The sequence below is a fragment of the Ovis canadensis genome, chromosome 4 (genome assembly GCF_042477335.2).
Source record: "Ovis canadensis isolate MfBH-ARS-UI-01 breed Bighorn chromosome 4, ARS-UI_OviCan_v2, whole genome shotgun sequence".
NCBI lineage: Eukaryota > Metazoa > Chordata > Mammalia > Artiodactyla > Bovidae > Ovis > Ovis canadensis.
In genome coordinates, this window is record NC_091248.1 from 113,994,426 (window position 1) to 114,021,882 (window position 27,457).

Here is a 27,457-nt window from a genome sequence, read left to right on the forward strand (position 1 = left end):
TGAAGTTCAAAGCTGGCATGCCTTCGTGTTTACAAAACTTCCTGTCAGCTTTTTAGTCTTATTCATGAGCGGATATCAAGAATTACCAGGGATCTGTGAAGTCTCTAATATGAAAGACAGAGATCAGACCAACTGGGAGGAACAGAAACAATGCAAAGAGACAACTGTACGTATAAACAAACTCGAGATAAAGCTTCCTAGAAAGAGCAAGAGACCAAGTCGGCAAATTGGAAAAAAAAGGAGAAAGTCCAGAATAAGGGCATTTTTAGAAAGGAAGAGCAGAGAAAATAACTGCAAGAAATTCACTCGTGAAATAAGTCAAGAAAATTTCCTAGAATTGAAGGATATGAGTCACCAGGTTTTAAAAACCTAGTGTGTACCCACTGTGCTCAGCATAGACCCATACCAAGGAACACAGAAGACAATTTCTACAAGCTTCCAGAGAGAGAGAGAGACAAAAGGATTACATACGAGTGGCTTTGGATTTTTTTTTAACAGTAATACTGGAAGCAAGAAGACAAGAGAGTAAGCCCTTCAAAGTTCTAAAGGAAAAAAATATCTACAATTTTCTATCCACCAAGCTATCAACTGAAACAGTATTTTCAGGTATGCAAAATACTATTTATTTCCCATATGCATTTCTCAAGGGGTTTCTGGAAGATGTCACTCCAACAAAATTAGAGGAAAAAAGACCAATATATGGCATATAGGAATACAGGGGGGAACAGACCCAAGAAAGGAAAGAGGTAAAGGGAACACTAGGAATGTCAGCAGTGCATCAGATCTAAGAACTGTGAGCCCAGAGACAGACATTGAGGGCTGTCAGTACCAAGATTCTTACTGCTGTTATGCCAGCAGACTGCCTAAATTGGTTCGGTCCAGATTATTTTTTGCACTTATCTGATTTTGACCAAATGTAATGAAATTTCTTTTCTCCCCTCCATGCCCTGGTGAATTGATCAGCTGACGCTTCTTTTAAACCATCCCATTCCCATAGGTCGGGCTTTGATCAACTCCAGAGGACTGGAGGGAAACCACAGAGAGCTCGGACACAGGAAAACAGAGAGCAGACTACTCCATCAGAGTCTCTGCCAGATGCCAGGGTCAGGCTCACGGCAGCCCTGTCAGATGCCCCACTGGCATCCCTTTTCCAGGACTCACTCATGACCTTGCAGTCTTCCCCAGAACTGGCTTTATAAATTACCAGAGAAACTAAAGCCAAACTATGACCTAGAGAATCTGTTCAATTTATCTTCTAAAATCCTGGATCTGATAGTGATAATACTCTTCCTTACACATTTAGGTTTTGGTTTGCAACTTAGCTTTTTAAAAAATGAAACAATGCATTATTCAGGGATATGTATGTCATGGCAAGACTTTAAAAAGAAAGATTAGCACAGAGATCAAGATCATGGTTTTGTTGATGGGAAGGAAAGAAAATTGGAAAGGGAGAGATAGGAGGTCTTTCAAGATATTGTAGGTTCTATTTCTAACTGAGGTGGTAGGCATATATGGTTTTATTATTCTTTAAATGGTATTTACATATTTTATAAGGTCTTCTGTATGTATGATTCGTTAAGCATATACACAATCATAGCACATCCATGCAAAATAGAATTGCCCTCCTTTTACATTTTTATTGATATACCAACCCCCCTGGCCCAAATGCCCCAAAGCCTTGATTATAATTCACGACTACCTGATATTACTTGTGTGTTGGGCCACCACTCTGCAGCAAAAAGTAAAGATTTAGGCAACTGGAAGATGTAGGCAACTGAAGCAAAGCTTACAGACCAAAGAAAGCCTACAGCCTAGTCTTCTCCTATCACAGGTTACACTGTAGCTAATTTTTTAAAATATAATTTGATGTTCACCCAGTCATATCTACTATGGTGACATGTATTTGAGACAATCTGCTTCACATTCTTCAAAGACTGTTAAAACATTTTTTTGGTATCAAATAGAAGTACAGAGTAAAGGTAAGAAGAAGGCGAAAAAAACCAGAACGTAAAATCTCAAAAGATCTACTTAATTCATCCCACAAAGATCTGCTTAATGAAGGTAGCTGGAAATATATCAACTCCAGCTTTGGACTTCTGAATGTAACCCAAATCACGCAGATTTCTAGCAACCTCATCCTCTCCGTTGGTCAGTGGTGTGACTCTCTCTCCCTCTTAGGTCCTCCCTAGAACAGCTGGTCACGAAAGACGCCTCTGTGGGTTTCCCGCATCAGTGTTTCCGATCTCTTTCCTCTTTCCCGTCGCAGCATGCGCACGTGCAGTTTCTTGGATGGCGCCCTGCCTGCTGGTCCTGCTGGGTCTCCCGGAGACCACCACCGTCTCAGCACGACACAGCCTATGTACTCCTCTGTGGCACGCGAGGCCTCTCAGTTGGGAAGGTGTGGCCCACACAATGCAGCAGCACAAAGCAGCATCTTCTACTGAAAGCCACTGGAAGAGGAACTCTTGAAGATAAGATGGGCTGATCATCACACATGGCAATGCCTGACAATAAGATTAATTTTTTCTCTAGTTTCTTCTTCTAACCCATCTTCCCTATTGTTGAAGATGTAAAATCCATGGATACACCCGATGACTGTTACCACAAAATGTTTCAAATTCACATGCAACAAAATGGAAAAACAAAAACAAGAACAACCCAAGGATCATCATCAAGTTTTCTGTTTTATTTAAGATTTTAGTTTTAATTCTGAAGAAAGAGGTACATTTCCTTTTTTTTTTTTAGTTTTAGCATCAGGTTATAACCAGGTTTCTGTTTTCTTTTCTCCTGTCTTTTCAATACTGCACAAACGTCCAGAAACTACAGGGTTAAGTAAAAGCTGCAGGCAAGGAGGTCAGAGATTTGCTCCTGATGGTGATCAGATGGCCCCAGAGCAGTGCTATCTCAGAGTGCCCTTAGTCAGGTGAATTTACGGTAAAAAGAAAAAAAGATTCTGACAGAGGAGAAAGATTGACAAAATCACTTATATTTCAGCTCTTATATATTATGCATAGGTATTAAATCTGTGAATACTTTTTTTCTTTAAAACATCTGAATTTATTTTAAATCTAAAGTCAAAATTTTTTCTCCTTTAAAAAAATCACTTCTCCCCTCCTTATAAACTCTTTAGCAACAGGCCAGTTACTACTACAGATCAATTTATCTTTCCATCAACTTCCAATAAATTCTTAAGCTTAACAACACAATCAAGTCCTCTCCATCAACTTGCCAAAATAATTAAAAATTAAATTAAAAGCATTTTCCCTGCAATAGTGATAAGCTGAATACAAGATGGATGCCAGGACCACTGCTTTCCCCCATGCATTTAGCAATCTCATTTCAACCTGGTTTTCAAACTTCTGCAGTTGATAATGCATTTACTTCACCTTTCCTAGAGATTAATCGTCATTTTCTGCTAAGCAGATTATATCATTATTATGCGCAACAGACAAACAGTAATTTTCTAAGTTTCGAGACTGCCCTTTGATTTTTTTTTTTTCCCTCCGTAAAAAGGCATTTTTAGAAAACATTCAACAGTGTCACTTGAATGCTGGATCAACAGAAACTTTTACAATTAAAAAAGAAAGATGGTAATGACCCTGTGATCGCATTGCATCTGGGGGTAGGGAGAAAAAAAAAATTGATCAGGAACTGGATTCTTCAGAACATAAGAGATGAGAAGGGAGCTGTGGGTGGGCCGAGAGGGAGAAAATGGGGCGGGACAAATGCTGCGTTCTCCGGTGACTTCCCCCCCCTAGTGGCGGTCCAGTGCTGAACTCTGTAATAAATCTGTGGGGGTTTTGCTGGGGGGTCTGAAGGCTGTCGGAAAGCCAGGGGGTGGGGAGTGAAAGCTGGAAGGGTTTGAAGGAGGAGGGTAGGGATTCCAACTGGCTCTGTGCAGAGGGATCTGTGTGCTGAAGGGGGCGCTGTGGTGGGTCTGTGACGGAGCGGCAGTGGGGCCGTCCATCTCTGTGAGGGCCTGAAGGGATTTTAGCCAGTGTGGAGGATTGTCATCTTGAAGAGAGTCTAAACTGTTTCCTGAAGATGCTGGAATACCTAAGGAGAGAAAACAAAACAAGAAGGAAGATGGTGAGTCTGTGCAGAGAGAATAAGAAATTCATCAAACAAAACACTTTAAGGTGCTTAGTTTATCCAATAAGAAATGCAATTTTCAACTCCATCCAAATTAGACGTTCTCAGCCTTACGTTGCTTTTATCCTCCACCCACAACAACCACGATTTATTGTCACACAAACCCACGCCTCCTCTTCAACTATACAGACATTATCCCCCCATGTCACAGAGGCGGAGTTGCAAAAACCAGTCCCCAAGATTGCATGAAGGTATTTTCCAATTGTGCTTCTCCTTCTCTAGTAGGGATACACGGACCAGATAGCCTTATAATAGAGAGCTTTATGTTTTAAAGTGGAGTATGTTCCTTTAAGAGGATTAGTCGGATCCTTCTGTACTTTTGAGACCTACAAAATACACGCATGCTGTCAGACGTGAGCACCTACTGACATCAAAGGAAGCAACCTAGGTACCAAACGCCTTATTATACAACTAGGCCAACAGAGTTAACAACTGAGGCTACGTGACCCCAGAGGATCAAAGAAGCTGCCACACACTTGTGACTTTGGGGGAAGATTATGTTGACGAGACCTCTGCTATTAGATCATCTGTGCTAAAAACCAAACCGGTGGCAGTCAGAGGAGCTGAAGGAGCGAGAAAGTTACCTGTGATGATGGCTGGGTCTGTCCAGCTGCCAGGGCGGTCCCAACTCGGGCTGTCGGTGGTGGCAGTGTTGGACGCTGGTGCACTGTGGTTGGCGTTGGAGGGGGAGGAAGAATTGGGCAGTCCACCAAAGTTGATGTTAATGTTGGGTAGAAGTGCCCTTAGCCCGTCCTGCCATTCCTTCATATTTAAACTCTCTACAGAACTGCTGTTGTCTGGGAGATTTACCAACAAAAAAATGAAAGATAAAAAAAAAAAATAAAAAGCTGACGTTAGAAACATATGTTGTTCTTTTGTGGTTAAGTGGGAGAAGAATTATTCTTTCTTTATTGAGCACCTAGAATGGGTTGTCCTAGCAAGATAAACTTGGTTAGGATTTTGCTCGTGAGCTCAGAGCCCCTGAAATCAGTGAGGAAAAACTTGCTTAAGGATCAGGAGAGTGAGCTTCTTGTCCTGACAGACACTTCACCATTTGCTTTTGTAAGCCAACAGTCCAGTTTAAAGACTTAATGCTCCAGAGCATAATTCGGTTCCAGCTACATTACAAAGTTTCAGTTAGTGGGGCATGTAGCCAGCTGAGGTAATTTATGCTATACATAAAAAAAGCAAGCCTGTGAAGTTCAGTATAGGATTGTATTCTGAGCCCATTAAATGAAAAAAAAAAAAAAAGCCATTTTATGAAAAGCAAACATAAGCCAATAGAAAAAAAATAATTAAGTTCTTCCTGATTATAAAACTGATCATGTATTTCAGAGGAGAAAGGCGTAATGAATACGCTTTTGAATCTGAAAAGAGTATTTTTCCATTCGTCACAAAGGCCAAGGAGGCAGGGGCGAAGCTACCCTTTAAATGGAATCATTTCCAGTGGCCTGCCCACTCTGTCCTTAGAGTTCTACCAATCATTCACAACACAAGACCTGGAGCCCTACGGTTAGTTCCCTGGTTCTATTTATAAATAGCATCAAATATGATAAGATGCTATCAAGATAAAAAGGCTTTCATAAACTGTGACTAAACTCACTGGATCTGCTACCATCCAGAATCCACACGGCATATAACTAATTGCTTGGGGGGAGGGGAAGGGTAAAAGTGTAATTACTACTTAGAATACCTGTCTTATTGAGACTAGGGTGGTAGGTCAAACTACGAACTGCAGTTCTTGAGAAGAGCACAGAAAACTGAGCTCTACAGAACTGATGAGAAATCACCATTAATGATGATGACAATGACACTTCATCAGGTACAGTCTAGGCTATTTGGTGAATTTAGTTTTCTTTTTATAATTTTTCCTTTGCCCCAATCACTGACCTATGCTAAATTAAAATGTTTCAGTCAGTGAAGCTTTTAACCCTACTGACGTTATTTATAAGAAGACAGAAACTACAACCAAACGCAGCAAGTCATCTCTGAATTTACTAAAATGAAGAAGCAATCTACACCATATGAGTCAGTAGAAAGGAAAATAAATTCTTCAAACACAATTCCAATTCGCCATCAGTGTAGTTTCCTAAGGCTCGCCCTTCTATTTGCATCCTACCTCATACTTGCACTGTGTTGTACAACTCACAAAGCACTCTCAGTCATTATTTCATTTGATGCTCATGTTGTGAGGTGTGTAGAGCAGGAGGAATAGTGTGCATTTAACAGATAAAGAAACAGACTCTAGAATAATTTGTCCAAGTCACATAACTTATATAGTTAACACGTGAAAGCCAGACCTTATCTGAGATTTTTTTTAAAGTAGCACCAAGCTTTAGATTTTATATAGACTATTTGCCTTGTATTTGTATAGACTATTATTTAGCTTTTTAACAGGTCAAGTGTTTAAGGCAAATTCCAGGGGCCTGTGAGACTCATGATGAAAAGGAAGCAAAAAAACACAGAAACATTACAGAATGTCCATCAGTCATGACTTCAGAAGAAAGATTTCACTAAAGGAACAAACGAGACTTGGCAGCCAGGGTGAAAAAATTCTAATCAACAACACAACCATCAGTCTCCTCTTGGCTCCAACTTCATGAGGCATTAACAAAATCACACTAATGAAGTCCTAGAACACTCTCAAGTATAAGGTTTGGTGGCTACGGCACATTCTAACCTTTAAAGTAGTCACACTGTCAGACTGAATAACGTAACTTGGTTTCAGTTAATCAAAAATTGAATTCTAAATAAGGAAAACTTCACAGGAGGGGGAAAAAAAACTCCCTGATATAATAAGGTGATGTACAACTACATGGGAAAACTTTAAGGAAGATTAAAGCCCTTGAACTTTAGGTAGCCAAACTCAGCAAGAAGCCTATGAAGACAAACAGGTTCCCTCTTCTACTGCACCGGGAAAAGAAAAAAAACCCGTAACAGTAAAAACCCATCTTCTCCTTACTTTTGCTTTACATTTAGTGAAAGCTGGACTAAGAAACTCTGATTAACAGAATAACATTTGCATCTATATAAAGTTTACTTGAAAATTAGTGTCACAATAAAATCAAAGATATCTGCTCACAGGCAGGAGGTATATGGGAACTTCCTGTACTCCACTCAATTTTGCTGTGAACTTAAAAAATCCTCTAAAAAATAACATCTATTTTCTCTGATTTTAGGCTAATGAAATCAAGCAAGAGTATGTTAGCCAAAGACACTCACAGATGGCACATGATATAGAAACGACGAGGAACTTAGATCCTCCCAAGGCGAACTATGATTATTAAATACCTTGGGAAATAAATTAGCTAGTTTATAATTCTTACAATCTTGCCAAAAAACAAAGTCAGTATGTGCCTAGACATCATGGGAGCCTGACAGCATGGCTGGCTGGCTTGCAGTGAAGTTGCAAGGGTCACAGGAAGTGGACTGACATCATTAGCTCAGGGTACGGGACCACTATTCTCAGCTGCTTGCAAAAAGTTTTCTTCACTGTTTTCTCTACTATTGCTATGCCAAGTGTTGGCACAAAGAAAGACCAAGAAAAAGGAAATCAGATAAATCCATCGAAACTTCAAGAGCCACACCTGTAATCACCTACTCTACCTCCCTGCCCACATTCCCACCCCACCTCTGGCCCAAATTTGTTCTGGCCGAGAGGGCTTCTGGTAATTCCATTCCTTGCAATACATGTGGCAGGGCAGATGAACCTTGGCACAACCGACATTCAGGAGAAATGACAGTTCGTTTCTCATCACATGGGGGCTGTCCTCTGCCCTGCAGGTGTTTAGCAGCACTGTTGGATGCTAGTAGGTCCTATGCACAACATCCCCAACCCCCCCACCACCGATTCTGACAATGAGAAATGTCTCCAGACATTGCCAGATGGCTACTGGGGTGCAGAGAGGCAAAATTATCCCTTGTTGACAACCACTGACACAAAGGAAGTTGATTCCTTTGTTTCTAGGACTCTAAATAATTCCATTCGAACCCACATTTCCTTTTAAATAGCAACCTGGATACAACCTGATGCGACTTCATCTCCCTTTGCTTATACAGGACTTCATACTGGCATATAAATTCACTACGTACAAGTCAATAGCTGTAATGGAGAAAACACCGCGCTGAAAATTGCAGATGGCCTCTATAAAGCAACCGTAATTAACATAACCTTGAACATATAAGTGTATGCAAGTCTCTTAAAATGCCAGGACCCTATTTTATAACATCTGCTTTTTTCTCTTATAAGGATCAAATAAATTTGAAGGCCATTTATTACTTGATAAATGCCTAATAACAATTTTTTAAAAATACTCAATACTGAATAGATAGTAGTTTCCGAAAAGCCAAGGTAAGAACATTTCTCAGTTGCCAGGAAATGGCTCTGTGCACAACAGTCTCCTCCCAGCAATGTAGAGCTGATATCCAGCATTCTCCCAGAGGTGCTGTGCAGTCAACCTAACTAATAAACCTTCTCACCACCAACACAGTACAAAGACAAACAAGACATGAGAAAGCCCTTTAAACTTTCCGTAAGCAGGGACTTCCCTGGTAGTCCAGTGCCTAGGACCCTGTGCTCCCAACGCAAGAGGCCCAGGTTTGATCCCTGGTCAGGGAACTAGATCTCACACGCCACAGCTAAGACCTGGAGCAGCCAAATAAATGAACAACAATAAACTTACCATAAGCAAACTACTATGAAAATCATGTCACTGAACATACTTTATACTAAATGATACTAATTTTACTGTCCACGTATTTAATTAGAAGTAGCATAATACACTGGGCTTCCCCGGTGGCTCAAATGGTAAAGTATCCACCTGCACTGTGGGAGACCTGGGTTTGAGCCCTGGGTTGGAGAGATCCCCTGGAGGAGGACATGGCAGCCCACTCCAGTATTCTTGCCTGGAGAATCCCGTGGACAGAGGAGCCTGGCGGGCTGCAGTCCATGGGGTTGAAGAGTCGGACACCACTGACTAAGCACAGCACAGCGTAATATATTAGGGAAGGATTGTATATTTTTAAGGGATTGCTGATATGTTTAAGTGTTTTATGATATTAAAATTTTACTTTCAATTTATAATTTTCAAGTATGTAAAAAACAACTATTTTCGGTTCTAAATAATTAGAGGGCAGGAGAGCAGTGAAGTTGTTTGTAGTAGTTTTATTTTTTAGAACAGAACTCAAAAGACAGAATTTAAAGTACTTTCAAGATGCCTTATGTCACATTCTCATACTCCACTGTGTAAGAAACATCAGTATACTTCGATTTACCTAGCTCAGGACACATTTTATTAAGGAAGAAATTACAGTTAAAATTCTGCCAGTTTGCTGGTAGCCTAAGACTCGGTCCATAACAAGCCGGTCGTTACACATTAAGCAAGATGACAAGTCTAGTTTTTAGCAACAACAGAAAATGTATGTGTTAAGGCTGCCAAAATAAAAGTCAAAGCAACTACTTAGTGAATCCTACGGTACGCACGGAGGACAAAGCCCTGTGCCTTAACTCTTGTTCTTAAGCAGCTTAAAGTCTAGATGGTGAGACAACGCAAACACGGGAAAAAGCTCAACAACCACAGTCTGTAAAACCAACAGAAGAAATGTCATAGGGTTGTACATGATTAACAAATGCTATAAAAGTTTAGTAAAAAGAGCAGCTACGTAGGCACACATGTAGAAATGTGGGTGAAAGAGAGTTGTAGCCTCTCATTCATGGAGTTTAAAGTTCACAGATGCCCTGAGCCTGAAAAATCCATGACATGTTAAAACTATCTTTGGCGTTTTTACATACCTAGCCCAACTATTTGCTAGAAAATACACATGAAGATGCATTTTATAAGCAATGATTATAACATATTACAAAACCAAATTAAGCTGTGTTCTGACATCAAGCCTTTCACAGAAAGTCAAAAGCAGGAAAAGCTGAATGGCTATAGGTAAAAGCACATGTTACAGCAGCCAAGTGGATTTCTCTCCTTTCTGTTCCTCAGATTAACTGCAATATGTTATTATAAAATGTAAAACTTTGCTACAGAGAACACGACTGTGGGAAAATCTGCTCCTTATAATAAATCATCACTGGTGATAAGCCAGTGATTTCTTCTGGCTTGCATAAAATCTTTATCTAAGAGAAAAATTTTCAAATTGGTTATACAAACTGCAAAACCACCTTAGGAGCCCCTAAGGAAGAACTGAAGGGGATAAGAGTAGAAGGAAACACATCTGCTCCCACCTCCTGATTTCAACTATTTCACATTTCAGGGTAGCAGCTAAGACTGCATTTGAAAAACAAGACCTGCTAAGATAGAAGATCTATGTATAATAACAAGGTGAAATAAAACACACTTAACGGAGAAGGCAATGGCAACCCACTCCAGTACTCTTGCCTGAAAAATCCCATGGATGGAGGAGCCTGGTAGGCTGCAGTCCACAGGGTTGCTAAGAGTCAGCACCACTGAGCAACTTCACTTTCACTTTTCACTTTCACGCATTGGAGAAGGAAATGGCAACCCAGTATTCTTGCCTGGAGAATCCCAGGGACAGAGGAGCCTAGTAGGCTGCCATCTATGGGGTCGCACAGAGTCAGACACAACTGAAGTGACTTAGCAGCAGCAGCAGCAGCAAGGGGAATCCTAAAATAAACGGCTATTCCAAGTTATTGTTTCCTCTAATACAATATATACCACCAGGTCATGATTTTATCTCCACTTGGCATTCTTGCCTCTACCTTCTCTTTGGTTCCCCTCCACAAGGTCTTTTTATTATAAACACATAGGTCTTATTAACTAAACTAGCTAGATGCAACCACAGTCACAAATCTGCCAATTTCTCCACTTTCCTGTTGGGGCAGGGACAACTGGTCCACGTATTCAGCCCTGATCCTTTCGTTACTCTGTTCCGGCCAACAGTCCCTAGGACCAGAGACCTCTCATTTCAAGTTAAATTTCTGTTAGTAGTCCAACTCAGCTGGGAAGTAGTCGTTGAGAGTTCCAGTCCCAAAACACTCCTAAAAGAGTTTATTCTGCTCTTCAGTTTTCAATCCTTATCGCACCGCTACTCCCCAAAGTGTCCTCAATCTGATCTTGTTTTCTAAAAAGCTTTAATCTTCCTTTTCTTCACTGCTGTCCTTTATAGTTCAAAGTCAGAAGCTAGTTCGAAAGGTAGGTTACTTAGTGAAACAAATCTTTCTTGGTACAAGGGGCTGTCTATCAGAAATTTAGTTCCCATTATGATTAATTCTTGCTACTTAGATTCTCAAATATTTTTAGGATACTGAGTATGGCCTGTCTCAGCCACTCTACCCCTTGCTAAACTCCCCACCTCCCCTAGCCCTGTTAGATATTAATTACTGAGTTTGGGGATGGAGTCTATCTCCATCAGTATATGATTTCAAGAAAAGCCTAAACTTTCTCATACTTCAACATACCTCTAAGCAACTGAAATAGAAATGAATTATGCTTGTCCTATACATAAAACCAAACTTTAAAAAGTACACAAAATTTCTCCTATCAGAACTTAAAAGAAAGCCTTTATGATATAGGCATGCTGTTCTCTAAGACAGTCACAACAATCATTTCAATTTATTAACTAAAATGTGAATGAATTCTTTCCAACAGATTTATAAAATCAGCTTATGAAAAAAAAAAAAGCTATTCCATCTGAACAAAAAGAACTGATCCTCAGATTTTCTCGAATTATGCTCGAGAAATTTTGTTTATATAAATTCTGTTATATAAAGCAAAACAGACCACTACTGCACAGCACATTTGCTGGGGCACAACATCTTAAGGGTTTAATAGATCTGAAAGTAGAGATTAAATTAAGTGAAACATTCTAAGAACTCAGAATAGAAATAACACAAACAGGAAAAGAGAGGTCCTGAGGATCAGCTAAATATGATTTAGGCTTTCTGGACTGTCTCTACTTCCCTCCTTTCTCTTTGTCTAGAATGCTTTCCTGATCTCTTCAATTAGTCTTTACTCTTTCAAAAGTCCAAGTCTTCCCCACAGATAACCCTGGACGAGGGTCCTGTGGTCTGAAGTGCACAGCAGCCGCACACTGTGCTGTGACATACGTGTACTCTCATCTTCTCTCACAACTCTACTGACACGCCTGAAGGAGGCTGGCTTATACCTTCTTCAGCTACAGCTCAGTGTCTTAGAAACATGATATGCTTCAAGATACTTGCTGAATCAGAGACCCAACTTGAGAGGAGCTGAAAAACTACTTTCCCCAAAAAGGCCTATTTACATAATATCTGTATAATGCAGCGATTCGACCTGTTTTACCAAAAGGGATGCAAATCCTTCTGAAAGGAGGAATCAGCTAAGTTTGGGGGCCCAAAAGGCCTCTCTGAAGAAAAGAGGCCACTAAAATATGCTTTCAATAGTGCTTGAGATATCAAAACAAAAATAAATATAACTTTTAAAATCCAATTTACCAAAATAAATCAAGAATACTTAAAAAAAGAGATATTCTAACATTATATGCATGAGACAGTAAACAGGCCTCTTAGCTATATTCTATCCATTTTTCTACTCTAGACACTATTCACTCACTATGCACTTTATGTACTTGATATCCTAGTACCAACAATCCAATGAGTTAAGTAGTAGTTTCATTTTATAAATGAGAAGACTAAGTTGACTCTGGAAAATGAAACTGCTACCTAGCCCAGTTGGTACTAGGATATCTAGTACCTAAATTTCACAGTGAGTAAATAGTTCAAAAGTGCTAAGTCAGTAATCATATCTATTCTGATTCCAAAGTGTGTGTTCTCACCACCAAGCACACTACCATCCAGTCTGTGTCTTGGCAGGACTCACAGGCCAAGAGAAAGGGAGGGCAGACATGTTTAAAAAACGATATGGCATGTGATAGTAAGTACCGTGATATGAACAAAGTCCTGTGGGGCACAAGGAAGAAAATGAACAACTGTGCCTTTCTGCATGCAGGATAAATGATGGCTGGAGAAGCTCAGGGGAAGAGAAGCTGATATGGAAAAGGGAAAGGCATTCCATATTGAACAGAGAGCAGCAGAAGCAGCTAATCACAAAACACAATACATGGTACAATACACATAGATGTGTTTTGCACAATGTGTACTTCTCTCTTCTAGAATGTTCCTACAAGGATCTGTAAGTTTGTTTTTTGAGAAGAATCAGATCCTTTAATGAGAGCCGGGAAAACATTTAGATATTTGCTTTATGAATGATCTGAAGAAGCACAATCTATTTAAGGAAAAAAAGAAAAAACAAACACAAAAGGAAAAAGTATCTAGAGAAAGGAGTCTATATATAAAGCCTCACTTAGAATGAGGAAAAAGGTAACTGAGAAGTCAGTGAAGGAGAAGACAATACATTCTTAGAAGCATTATTAGGTGGAACCTGAACCAGAATACACAAAACTAAACGATGAGAGGGACAAAAATCCAATGTAAGATATTGACAAAACCTGAAGTTGGAAGCTTGAAAGAAAGCATTTAAGTGAGCATGAAACTAAGGACTAAGAACAAAAGCCCTATGAGGACATCCAAGGATGACTGAGGGAGCTTACCACCCAGGAGAAGATACGTGGATCCATCAGAATAGGATTTCACCCAATTGCACATTATTTCTCATGAAAAATGACCCCAAATGCAAACAGTAGAGCAGTGCTTGCAAAACCTCTGAGATCTTAATCTACCAGGAGAAAATAAATCTGATAAAATTCATCTCCCGACCCCCGCCCTTCCCAAAGTGTAAACAGAGGAAAAATTTTCTTCTGGACTTCTGACCAACAAAGCACAGGTTGGCTATTGTGAATACAATAGAAGCCCTAAAGTATGTGACATAACCTTAGGGCTTTAGGAAGCAAGGAATGAGACTAACTGATGGAGTTCTTGGATGGCTGGCATCCTGGTTGCTTTCGTAACCACCTCAGTGAATTGCATTCGCTTATCTATCAGCTTTTTCTACTACACTGCGAGTTCCTTCAGAAAGGGCCTTGTTCGATCCTCTTTGTGTACAGTGAACAGTTTCTGAACCTCAAGAGGTATGTTTTCTAAATGACGAGCCTTGAACATTTGCTTCCAGTTTTTTTGAGAAAACGTCTTTCCAAAGGTTTTTTTTTTTTTTTTAAAGAAAAAGAAAGGTGGGTCAGCGTGGTCTCGCGGTTATAGGAGGCAGTGATTCACAGACGATAGAAGACGCAAAAATATGAACATTCTGACTATGCAATAAATAATCTAATAAGGAAAATAAACTGGGGCAAAATCTAAAGAAACTAGTTCTTGTGCAGGGAGAGTCTCATGGGATTAGATGTGAAAAGCTGGATAGAGTTATGTAACCTACCTGTGGATAAAAGTATCATAATCCTTGAGGATTAAAATCAGAATCCATAATGATCTGAAGCTTGTGAAAAATGTTGAAGGCAAAAAAAAAAAAATAAAAAGCTAAGTTTGGAACAGAAGAAAATTAGGAAAAGGCAACGGCTCAGCCTGTCATAATGTTAAGTCCTGAGGAAAGTCAAAGCTATGTAGCTCCATCTTCATTCTGCCTCCTTCCATCTTCTTTATAAAAGAGCATGATCCTCAAACCAGAAAGGACAGAATAAGCAACGTGGAGAGAGAACTGTAAGTCACAAGAGATACAAAGACAATAAAAGAACATCTACTCAGTTTCAGTACGCTTAAAATTTCTAGGTGCAACATGGGTTCTCTTCTAGGGTATTCATCCTCAAGAGACGTCATCACAAAACCATCGTTAAGAGAATTACAAGGAAAGAAAGAAAAGTCAGCTCTGTAAGCTAAATGCTTAAATTGGGTTCTGGGAAAAATTTTGAAACAGACTGGAAGACACCTGATTTCTTTAGAAGTGAACATGAGAGGTTTTGCAAGCACTGCTCTACTGTTTGCATTTGGGGTCATTTTTCATGAGAAATAATATGCAACATTTTGGACTAAAACCTCTGCTCCTTTCCTAATGAAATACACAGGAAGTTTAACTTTGAGGTGAACAGCAGTTGTGAAGGCAGCTTCCACTGACAATTGTCTCCCACCGGAAATGTCCTCCTTCTAAATTCCGGGATCCATTTCCTTTCTTCTTCTGTTGCCTGCCCAAACTCAAGACTTCATAGCTAAACTTCATTTCTATCCCACCACAACATCAATGCCATAAAACAAATGGAATAGAGTAGTCAATGAAAGCCAAAATGCATTTCCATAAAGAACCAACTATATCAAAGTAATTTATTCTTTGGACAGACTTTCAATGATATAACTATGATATCTCTTGAATTCCTAGAGCAATTTCTGGAAGTTTTCTAATGGTAACCTTTTGGTATACGATTCTACAGCATGGATGACAGCGTGTTTAGATGAACTGTCACAGAGCTAAAGACACTGTGTGTTAGTCTGAAAGTCCCTGAGAAAGTGTTTGGATTATCTTTGACTCCATGCCTCTTATTATACTTAACAAAGCCCACAAAGTTTATTTAAACATGCAAACAAAACGCCAATTCTACAGATGACAGAATCAATAATTAAAACTACAACTATTCTTAAATTAAAATCCTTAAACTCTTCACTATTAATGTTACTAATAACATTTATCTCTCACTTTATAATTACATAGTCTCATATGATAAACTTATTAAGATGGTAATATACAAACAAGGGTACACTCTACATCAAATCCAAACACACAATTTAACATGGTTACACTCAGGTTTTTAAAAATACATTTGGGAAGTACAGGATGGAAGAGATCTAACTAACCAGTCACATGTATGAAAAAAAGTTTAGTAGTTTTACTTGCACCATTTCATAACAATTAGGTAATAGAATTTTTTTAAAATAACATTAAACGCACATAAATAGATGTGAAATGTCCAAATTATCAACTGTATGACACTGAGCCAATCACAAATGATAACCACCCTGAGCCTCAGTTTCCTCATTCACAAAATAGGGATAATATCTACTCCACAGGATATTTTTCTAAAGAGACTGTATAAGCTATAAAGGAATATACAAATATTGGTAATAAGAAAAGTGTTAATGATAAAGTAGATTCTCTAATCACGTCTGGATTATTAAAGTATGACCGCCACATTTTAAGAAAGCCATTCAATGTCATGTCAAAATATGTGGAGGAGAAATAGACTAAAGAGAACTAGAAACCATGTTAAATGTGAACAGGTTAAAAGGACTAAGGATGTTTCATCTATGTCTAGAAGTTACTAGACAAGTGGATACTGCCTTCACATATTTGACAAGAAGCATAAATGGGAAAAAGATTTTGGTTTAGCCAAGAAAAAAACATTCTTGAACAATCCTAAGTTCCCTAATGAGAGCACCCTGTTTATGAAAAGTATTAAGTTCCCCAAGTAGTTCTTCAGTACTCACATAAGTAGAGTTCTAGAAAATAAGGTATTTATAAAGGCTTTCTGAATTGTGTGTATATGTTTGTGAGTATCACAAATGAGACACTGGAGGTAAAAAGGGTTATCAGTTAGGTGAAATTTTTTAAAGCTTGTGTGTATGGAGGAGGGAGCACGGTGGTCTTGGGAAAATAAGGAGTAGTCACAAGCTGAATTTTCAGAGTTCAGAGGTGGAGAAGATAGAAGGACTGATCATGGAGTGATGAGGCAAATCCTAACACTGAACTGAGGATCACAGGTCAACAAAGAGGTAAGGTAACTTATTTGTAAATGAATCTGATTGATGTCTCCACAAGTCCAGATTTAACACAAAGCAGATCCAGATCCAGGCTTTGCATACCTCCAGAAATAATCAGATACAAACATCACCCTCTCAACCACAAGTTTTCATTCAGCAAACGTTCACTGGCTATGTCTGGGGCTTGATGCTAACATTCTGCAGCAGCGTCCTACAAGTCGTGCTGTTCTGCTTATTTTCTATTTCTTCAGCGGATCACTGGAGTTTGGTTATTTTGAAGAAAGCAGTGATAGCTTTCGATTGTTTAGTACCAATAAAATATTTTTTAAGGGAGTGTAAGTTCCCTTCAGGCTTGCATTCAGACCAAAGTATCTTGGTACCCATGCAAGAAATCCTCATAGGGTTATATGTCCACTGAAATTTTAAGACTTTTTATGTTTATAATCTTCCAAATTTAAAGATTTCTAAATTTTCTAAAAGTTATTAAAAAACACTAAAGCCAGTTTTTACTTCATTTGATTATTACACAGCTCACTTTTGTTTTGACAGTGAAGATCAGTCAGTCTCATCTTTTTCTGAAGGATGGCTCCTATCTTAAGTGTTTATATCAAAGACACAAAAATACCCTCAAAAGATGACTAAAAATTATCCATGCTCTGAAATATGATTTTCCATGCTCTGAAATATAACCCAACTATGAGCTTTATTTTTAGAAAGTTATCTTTTTAGGCATTAAAATAAGAAACTGCTTCTTAATTTTTAGAAAAAAAATTATTTTAGGAAATGAAGTAAAGTCTTCATTTTTATACTAAAACTAAATGAAACAGATAATGGGTATGGTCATAGTCATAAACACTTCCAACCAAACAGATCAAGCATACATCTTTCTTCTTCACTGTACTATTTTCACAAACCAGAGGTATTTGTTAAAATCTGTTTTAAGGTTGTTTTATAAATAAACATATGATTTTTCAAAACAAGAATATAAATTGAAATTTACTTATTCTTTTATTTTCATACACATACGTGAAATTTATGAGCTTAAAAAAAAAGACTATTTTGCTTTTTCTTCCTCCTTACTATTTATACTGTGGAAAATACATATATTTTCTTGCTTTCAATCTTTCAAATAATGCCTCAATTTAAAGAGATTTAATCCTAATAAGACTGTATTCTTTTCAGACCTATAAAAGATAATACTCCTTTGGAGGATAGCATTTCAAAAGGCCTACCTGCTGATGAATTTAAACAGCTATATGCCTACCATCAGGTTCACTAAGTGGCCTTAGTTTTAAAATTAATTTAAAAATATATTTAAGTGTTCATCCTTGGCTATGATTTATTGTAGTTCAACTGGCAAAGAATGCCAGAGATAGTCTTGACAGACCAATTCTCAATCAGTGTTGAAGAAAGGAAAGCAAGAAGGAAAGAGAGAAAGATCAGGTGAAACAGTCTTAAAACATAAATTATATATTTAGTCTTAAATATACATTAGAAACAACAATTCCTATTTCACCATCTACTGGAGCTTTATACAGAACTAGAATTTTTTAGTGGAAAAAAATTAGTTTTATTAAAAATCACATATATTTGTGAAACACTGAATTTCAGTAGTATTGTCCAGAAAATATTTTTAAAGAGCTAGAATTACTTAAAAGTAAAAGTAAGTGAATAACGGCAATCTAGTAAAGTAAAAAGTCTACCAATTAGCCATTTGTTCCTCAATCTACTCCTGAATAATGGCAGTCTAGTAGAGTAAAACGTCTACCAATCAGACATTTGTTACTCAATCTACTCCCAACCCAGACTGTGCGTTCTGCTTAAATGTGCTGTTTTGATTTTTAAGAGAGAACAAAGAGACTGACTGAGAAGGAAATTGGGAGGTAAATGACCATAGAGACACTGAGTGAACACCCAGGAACCTGACAGAGCCCTTTCTTCTCTGAAAAGGGAAAATTCAGGCCTGTCAAGGGTCCTACAAGGGTATCACACAGAAGTGCACCTTAAGATCTAGTCAAGACCTCCCCCTCTAACTGTGGTCAGTTACACGGAGAAAGAAAGAAGCAATTTCCTCTTTGCCCAAAGGAAGAAAAACTAGACAGAGAGGTGAGTACAAGCTACCAGAATAAGACTCACAGCAGTCAAGAACTAAAACCAGAAAGCGTGTTATAAAACAAAACTTGCAGGGTTGTATGTATTTATCTGGAAATTATGAAAGATCTTTGCATAGTTCAGGAATAGGCCATTTAAAATGAAGGTGAGGTTTTGCAGCACTGACTCAAGAAATGTCATTCCTATCTGGGACTAGGGCTGGGGAAGACTATGGTTAGGTTAATTAGTGAATGTTAATTGTTTAGATGTAAAAACAAAAAAAACCCCCAAAACTCATCAGTTCAGTCACTCAGTTGTGTCTGACTCTTTGTGACCCCATGAATCACAGCCCATACCTGGTAGCAAATCACACCCTAAGTGAGGGATGAGGGAATAGGGCTATCAGTAATCCATAATCACAAATTTTAGTAAAATATTATTTTAATAGAGACAACATAAGTTAAATAACACTCAGCTTAAGGTCAGTAAGAAATCTTCCTACTCTGTTGATGAAGTCATAACCCAGAGCCTCCTTTTCCTTTAGCTGAATACTCAATTTATAGACATAATAAAGAAAAAAAAAAGAACGGCTTCAGTGTCAGTTTTCTTGCCAATGCCAACACACAAAACAACGTTTAAAAACATTCCAGTAATATTCCAGATTGCTACGTTCTGCTCCATAGACACACTGCTTCCATACACAAGACTGACGACAGCAGAGTAGAAATGCAGGTACAATCCCTGGGAAGAGATCTCACCATACGAGGAAACAGCACTAGGCTATAAAAGTTGATTGCAGCCGGCATCCCTGCATTTCTTCTTGGAGACGATGATGGTATTATCAACTCTAAATCCTTGTGGAGCTTCCCCTCTTTTTCATTATGCTGAAAACAACCACCTCCTTGATTGGAAAAAAAATCAGCAGATATGCTATCATTTTACACGGTGTAGCATACAATTGCTCTTCAGAGATGAATCTGAGATCACCCCTTTGGTGTGGGTGCAGTACATCTTGGTGCCATTACTGTTAAGAATTTTTTTCATTCTGTAGTGTTAGAGTTATCAGCAGTCTAGTGGTCATGCAGGTTGATGCTTAAATGCTCTCTGGCACTGCAGAAAAATTCTGGGTAAATTTAGTTCCACCTCTGTTTTACTCTTTATTTCGGTTCTGACATCTGTATTTAAGTCACATTAAGAGTACCTGTGAAGTTTCGATCTCCCCCCATTAAATTTACTCCATGATCACTAGGAAACACTTAACACAAGGCTGTTTTAACAACTTACAGGGTCTATAATAACAGTTGCCAACAGATGGACAATCTGAATGCCTTAAATTCAATATTTGTACTGATATTCACAGTTGAAAGCCTCTGACTTGTGAGAACGACTATAATAAACTATAAGACACAATGAAGTTTAGAGAAATGTTCTGAATCTTGAAGTTTTCTTCTTGAATTACATATACTCACATTACGAGTACCTGTGAAGTTTCTATCTCCCCGCACTAAAGTTACTCCAAGATCACTAGGCCACATATAACACAAGGCTGTTTTAACAACTTAAAAGGTCTATAATAACAGTTGCCAACAGATGGACAATCTGAACAATTTAAATTCATTATTTGCACTGATATTCACAGCTGAAAGCCCTTGACTTGTGAGAACTACTATAATAAACTGTAAGACACAATGAAGTTTAAAGAAGAGAGATGTTCTGAATCTTAAAGTTTTCTCCTTGAATTACATATACGAAAGGTAAGGGCTAACAAAACTTTAAACTGTTGTTAGAATGTGATTGTGGGCAAACCACAATCCTTCTGAGCCTTGTTTATTAATATCATTATTATTATTTGGTCTTCAAAAGAAGGATCATTAAAGGCTATGCTATCTGTTTCACAGCTCTGAAGTTTTAGGACTGTATAATAAAACATCTTTTTCTTCTTTTTATCCTTTCCTTAGGTTTCCCTAAAGGGTATATGGGATGGATATGTTCAGTAGTGGAAGTGAAAACTGATGAGGAAAAGCTATGAAAATATTTGTTCAGATAAAGCATAACCAGGGGTGAAGTAGGTACCTATACTGTAACCTTGCTGCCTATGAAGAGGACTTTAATTCCCATTAAAAAAAAAAAAGAAAAAAACACTTTAGAGAAGGATGGAATATGAATACAGCTCTTATCCTAAATGCAAGAACTAATGGGAACACAGAAGGAGTAAATACACAAAAAGTCACAGGGAGATGGCCTGAGACGTTTTCCTCTGCCATATTCACTAAGTAGAGGATTTAAATGAAAATTACTATACGTAAGTCAATGTACATGCACACATACCAATTCAATCTCACCCCAGACACAGAGTGAGGCTTCCTTGCTAAGGAAGCCTTTTTTTCTGTAATGTACTAGTCAAATGTCATGAAGACAGAAAATTACCACTTAAGAACTAACTACTCAGACAGTTACTTTAAACATTTTTACCTGAGTCTAGATGCAGCTATTACCACACAGCCCCAACAAGGATGGGCCAAATTTCTCACAGCCAGAGTGGGTTATTTATTCAATTTTAACATTAAGATAATTAAAGAACAGTCCTACTAGGCCACCAAATTGTACACTTTAAAGTAGTTAATTGTATGTTATGTGAATTTCAACTTAAAAAAAAAAAAGGTACTGTGTTCTTTAAAGGCTTTATAAATTATATGGAAGGGAAAAAAAGCTTTGAGGCTGTTGCTTATAACACAGCACAATAGTAGGTCTTAGGACCAACCAGGAGCTGCAACAGCAAACTGTTCAAAGCACAGTATGTTCTTAGGGGTTGGGCTGGAGCTTCCAGGAACCTTGAAAATAATCATAAAATGTGAAGCTGGCTAAGAACAAAGTGAAGTCAATAGCTGCTTTATGAAGTCTGGTGTGAAGGAACCTGAAGAAAATGGATTGGCTCTCGAGTACAGTAATTTCCATCTGGTTCATGGAATTTCTAGGTACTTCAGTCTAATTCTCAAGCAGCTTATACTGCGTAGGCCTGCCTTCAATTCTAGGTACCAATAGGTGTAAACTGTATTTTTATATAACTCAAACTTAGGGTAGACTCTCCAAAGCTCCAAGCTACCAGACTCTTCACACGCACCTACTTCCTCTGTCTAAACCTTTCATATCATAAGTAACACACCCCCTGGGGATACCTACGCTGTCCAATCTCATCTCTGGCTTTCCCCAGGCCTTCCCTTGTACTATGTGTTCACATCCTCCTACTGTGCTTTGAGGAAGCAATGTTCCCTCCACTGTGGGATGTTATCCTCTGGATCGCCTTCAACTTATAGGAAACATGATTCAGGATTCCTCTGGTAATACCATGCTTTCTACAATTCTCTCTCACACAGTCTGACTTCCTACTCTCAACAAAAGGACTAGAGGGAAAGCTTGGCGAGTAAAGACCACAGGGGTAATGAAAGCTTGCCTTCTTTCCAACCTCCAGCCCTAATGTTAGACATCTATCTACAATCCTTTTTCTGGTTCTCACTTGTCATGTAGTGTTGAGTGGTCATCACACTGACTAGTCTCCTAATCTGTCCTTCTCTTAACAATAGTATACTGGTTCTTTGTCCTCATCAACATATAAAATCAATGAACTCTGGATCACAAGATTACATCATCAGTTTTACCTTCTTAATTATTTTTGTGTTCTTTTCTCTTCACCCTCTAAACAAACTCTCATATATGCTTTGTCCACTCCTGCTGAATCACCACAACATACAAAACTATACATATCTGACTCTTTTAAATTTGATCCTTATCTTGACTCAATTCTTAAATTTCTTTCTGATGAATTCTAGGCTTATTCTCACAGACTTCTTTCTCTCCCTCTTTTTTTTTTTAAAAAACAACAGGTTCCCAACTCCAGTCTTTCACCCTCATTTTCTCACGATATGCATCTAAGAATAACTCATATGAGCACCTTCATCTAACCTCATTTTCTCTAATCTCATCTTCTTTCGCCTAGATTTTCATATTGTTTTTTACAAATAACAAAGGAAGATATAGCCCATCTCGATTAAGTTATAACCTAACCTCATCTCAGGGGTGTATCTCTTCCGAACACCTACAGAAAACTTTTACTCCACTGGTTAGCCTATCTTCTCTTCCATACTATCTGTGCTGTTCTCTCACTCAACTCTGTAAATTCTGTGTTAAATATTCAGCTCCCTTATCTTAAAGCAATGCCTTCTAAGATCTACGACTCGTTTAGTTAGCATCTTGTTTCTCCCTTCCCTCTTGTTGCCAAATGTCTTTAGCCAATGACTGCTGCCTCTACATCCCTGACATTTCCTCGTGAATCCTAGAAATCTGCCCTTCCATCTGTATCTTTTTATGAAAGTAGCATTTTTAAAGATCACTAGAGACATGGCCAAACCCAAAGGCCTTTTCCTGCATCTCATTCTGACTTCTAATTCATAATTTCTTCTGCAATCCTACTAGTATTACTATTTGTGTCCAGGCCATCTTATTTTCACTGCTCAGCAATGACATACAGGAACTACTTTCTAACTGGTACTAATTTCCAGCAAATGTATCAATCTTCTTAAAACACTGCAATCAAGTTACATCTTTGCCAAAGAACACGTAGTTCTCTACCACTGACCACATCCACATCAAGACTAAACTCTTCTTCCTAGTTATCAAGGCTTTTGCACATTTACCTCACCTTCCTACATGACCTGTAATAACCTCAGACAAGTCCATCTCCTTACTATCCTCTCCTGACCCTTCAAAGACCGTGCTAATCTCCATCCTCAATTTTTCATTCAATCTGTTCCCTTTACTGTATTTTCCAATTCCATCATTTAATTTCAAGCCATCCTTCAAAAGCAAAAGTCAGACATTTCCTATGAAGCCTTTCTCCAAATCTGCCTGAATAACTTCTCTAAATCCCATTTTTACTTCTGTATCAGCAAAGTGTCTAACCGGCTCACTCAGCATTTCATGTGTGACTGTTCAGCACAAGGAGACAACATAGTAGATATTCAGATAAAAAGATTGAGAGGAGAAAGACACAGCACCAACAGCAGAAGAACTAGCTTGAAACCAGATACATGACTTAGTTATATTTTATAGGAAAAGACATATATATCAGCATTTTGCAGTATCACCTCTTTTAAAGAAAAAAAATTTTTTTAAGTTATTGTGCTCTCAACTGTATGATATGCACCTCTTAAGCAGATATGGGAGAGCTTCATCATCAAATAAACCAAAGAATCCAAAACCTTACAACTCAATATAGGATGAAATGTCCTCTCGTTTTTATATGTGCACACGTAACTTGGTGGTCTTCATTTTGAGAGTTTCAATAAGCCTGCAATTCGTTCCTTGCTCTTGACTCCCTGAGGTAATGCCTCTGGACGAGGAGCTCCCTATGTACCTGTATTACAGCAGAAGAGAGCTCTGTCAGTCTTGAAGGGGCTTGGAATACTGTACAAATAGGAGCCATGTCAGTAAAAATGTGCACACAATGCAACGAAGCTTTCTTTAAAAGAATATATATATATAGAGAGAGGAATCTATACTTAACTACCACAACGCTGAAGAATAAGACATGAGTATATGCCCATGACTGAGCAATACTTCAATTAGAATAATGAATGTATGTCTCCCCTGTTAAAATTTTTTTCACTCTCTCTAAATTATCATATATTTCAAAATTTCAAGTATCAGTATTCAATATCCTTCGTTGCCCTGTCAAAGCAATGAATAATAAAATGAGTGGACTACTATGGCTGTTCTTATAGTTAAAATACAAAAAGAGGTGACCCTATAGAAATAACTGAACTAAAACTGCCACAAGACTGTTATCCTTGATAATATATAATAGGATCTATACTTTATTTAACTGGTATCCCTCAAGATCTACTTCGAGCCACTACACAGAACAGGCACTTAAATATTTAATTAATGCTCTGCTGAAATAAGAGGAGAGTATACAAAAGTACCACCTGTAAAAACAAAATGCAACGGTAGAATAAAAAGGAAAGTATTATTAATCAGAAAATATTTCCTAATGGAATCTTTAAGAAAATAAAAAGAGGCACTTAACATTCATCATATGATCAAAATTATTCAGTCCAGGTCTATATCCTACAGTGGCACTAAGAAGTGATGCTCTAAATGTTTTTTTTAACATTTTCTCCCACTTCAGCTGTGGGGGGGAGATGGGTCACCAAACGCTTTGACAAGTCTAGTAACAATGAATATTCTCCCCCCCCCCAAAAAAATGAACATCTGTACACACACACAACTCATAAGCACGTCCAAGGAGTTTTGTATTCCAGGTTAAACATTTCTGATTTAAGGAAAAGACTAGTCACTTTTGAAAAGTTAAGGATATAAAAGCATATAAAGTTTCCCTTGTACATGACATATCAATCATGCAAGGAATTTATCAAAAACTAATCTGAAGTTTTTAGAATTTCTCATTCTTTACCATCACTTGGCTTCATCAGTTTACGTGCTATGTGAAGCAGTACATGTTGTGTAATTTCTTCTGAGTTTTAGTATAATCAATTAGCATAATCAATTTTGACTGATTTTAGGACTTCACTTTAAAAAACCATAACATACATAAAAGTAAGCAAAACAGTGAAGCTTAATTTTTTAGGCTTACAAAGTCTCAGATTTACAGTTACTTAAATGATCATCTTTCATCCACATGAAAATATCTAAGTTGAAGCCTAATTACCCAAGAAAGCATTTTTCTGTTTACAGTGTGTATGTATAAGGTGGCACAGGAGGGGAAGAAGGCAGGAAGACAGTTCTGGGCTCTAGCAAGTCAGATAAATTTTGACAGTTTTGTGGCAATGGCCAGGAATGAGAAAGGAGAGAAAGCTACCACAGGAGAGAAGCCTTGTTTTAACAGGTATATTTCTCAACACAAAGAAGAAAGTAAATGAGAGCTAACCACCTCTTATGTTTTCATAAGAAGATTCAAGCAATGAAAGGCTTGGCTCTGAAGGCTGGAGAAAACTATGCACTAGGTCAGCCCCAGCAGGGAACCCGAGTTTGTCCACAAGGCCCAGGAGCCTCAGCACCACAGGACGCATTAAGTGGATGTCTTGGCCTCTTACAGCAAAAATGAAACCACAGTCAACACATACTAAAAGGCTTCATATTCAACACATACTAAAAGGCTTCTAACGAATTTATAGTATTTTGTTTGTATTTGCTAAATTTCTTATAATGTTGTCCTAAGTCACTCCTAAATCAAAAGCTGAGATTGTCATGTATGCAGAAATTTTACAATAATAATTTAAATGGCTAGATAGTTGTTTCTATACTCTCAGCTAACCAAACTGAAGAATATCTAAGAACGGATTTTAGTTTACCCCCTATTCTTCAGGACAAAGCCATTTAATTTATGTATTTTATTTAATGGAAAGTTATAGACTTTACATAGTAGAGAGGTAACCCTGAAAATTCCAACCCCAACATGATATTAGTATCAGTTCCCAGTAAGGTGTTTCATTATTATTATCATCATCATTATTATTTTAAATCTTTAGGCTTCCTTTTTTGTTATTCATGATACTCTTTTAATATTTTTTTAATTAAGGCATATCTTTTATATCACAATTGTCCTTTGAAAATCCCAATAGGAGATCTGACTTTCCCTTTTCTTCCCAGATGCTCAATTTAGGCAGAACAGTCATGTTTTCTGAACCAGCTCTGTCTAATGCTGAGTACTGAACTCAGCTTATTTTCTTTCATTATCAGCTTTAAAACTATTTCAAGAAATTGTTTATTATCCAAAAAATCACTTCACATTATATCCTAATAAAGTACACCACTATTCTCTGTGATTAAAATTACCTATGACAACTTACGTGGCCTAATTTTAGAGGATCCCCAATCTCTTCTCTTCCACCTTAGTCTCATTCTGGTCAGGAACTTGTAATATAGTTTTATTATCACATTTCAATTGTGAAACAATGAAATTTCCAAACAAATATCTCACAGAACTACCATTTTTTCAATAAAAGTTTTACACTACTATAGTTGCTTCTCACATACAATATTTTACCCCATATTCAAGTTTCTGATAAATCAATTTTAAGTTGAAATTCTGTTTCTGAGGCATTTCCTGGTATACTAGGCAGTGCATTAGGAAAGAGATTATATTGCATTTAGTCTATAATAATTATCTCTTAAGCGTCTCTATATAATTAACAACCATTCAAAAAGAAAGTGCAAATGTGCAAATGAGAAAGAACAAAAACAGTTTCTAAACAGGTAATGCATAATATAGGACATAAATCCATACAACTACAAACAATTGCTGATAACATCCTTCTGGGCATTAAATGACACCACCAATTTTGTTTTATATGTATTCTTTCTTCTCAAGTATTCAAAGAATGCAATAGACATTATCTTCTTAATTTCCAAATTTCTCATGAATATATTAGGATATTACCATTTTTTCACAAGTCAGAAAACAAGGAACTACCATTATCTTTGAATATTTTCAACAATAGAGCCAAAGTAACAATTCTAGCTAATCTCATCTGGGATCTT

General features: G+C 37.7%; 1 protein-coding gene across 4 annotated transcripts in view; it reads right to left on the reverse strand.

Annotated features, from left to right (window-relative positions):
• Positions 1–2,665: 2,665 nt before the first annotated feature.
• Positions 2,666–27,457, reverse strand: part of CNOT4 (CCR4-NOT transcription complex subunit 4) — a 150,957-nt gene continuing 126,165 nt past the window's right edge. For 2 of the 4 annotated variants that reach the window (XM_069588450.1, XM_069588449.1), the window contains exons 11-12: positions 4,737–4,949; positions 2,666–4,056 (exon numbers count right to left, since the gene is read on the reverse strand). In XM_069588450.1, the coding sequence (XP_069444551.1) occupies positions 3,755–4,056; positions 4,737–4,949 (515 nt within the window). In that variant the 3' untranslated portion in view covers positions 2,666–3,754. The remainder of the gene's footprint in view (positions 4,057–4,736; positions 4,950–27,457) is intronic. The other 2 variants (XM_069588451.1, XM_069588452.1) reach the window with 1 other exon arrangement.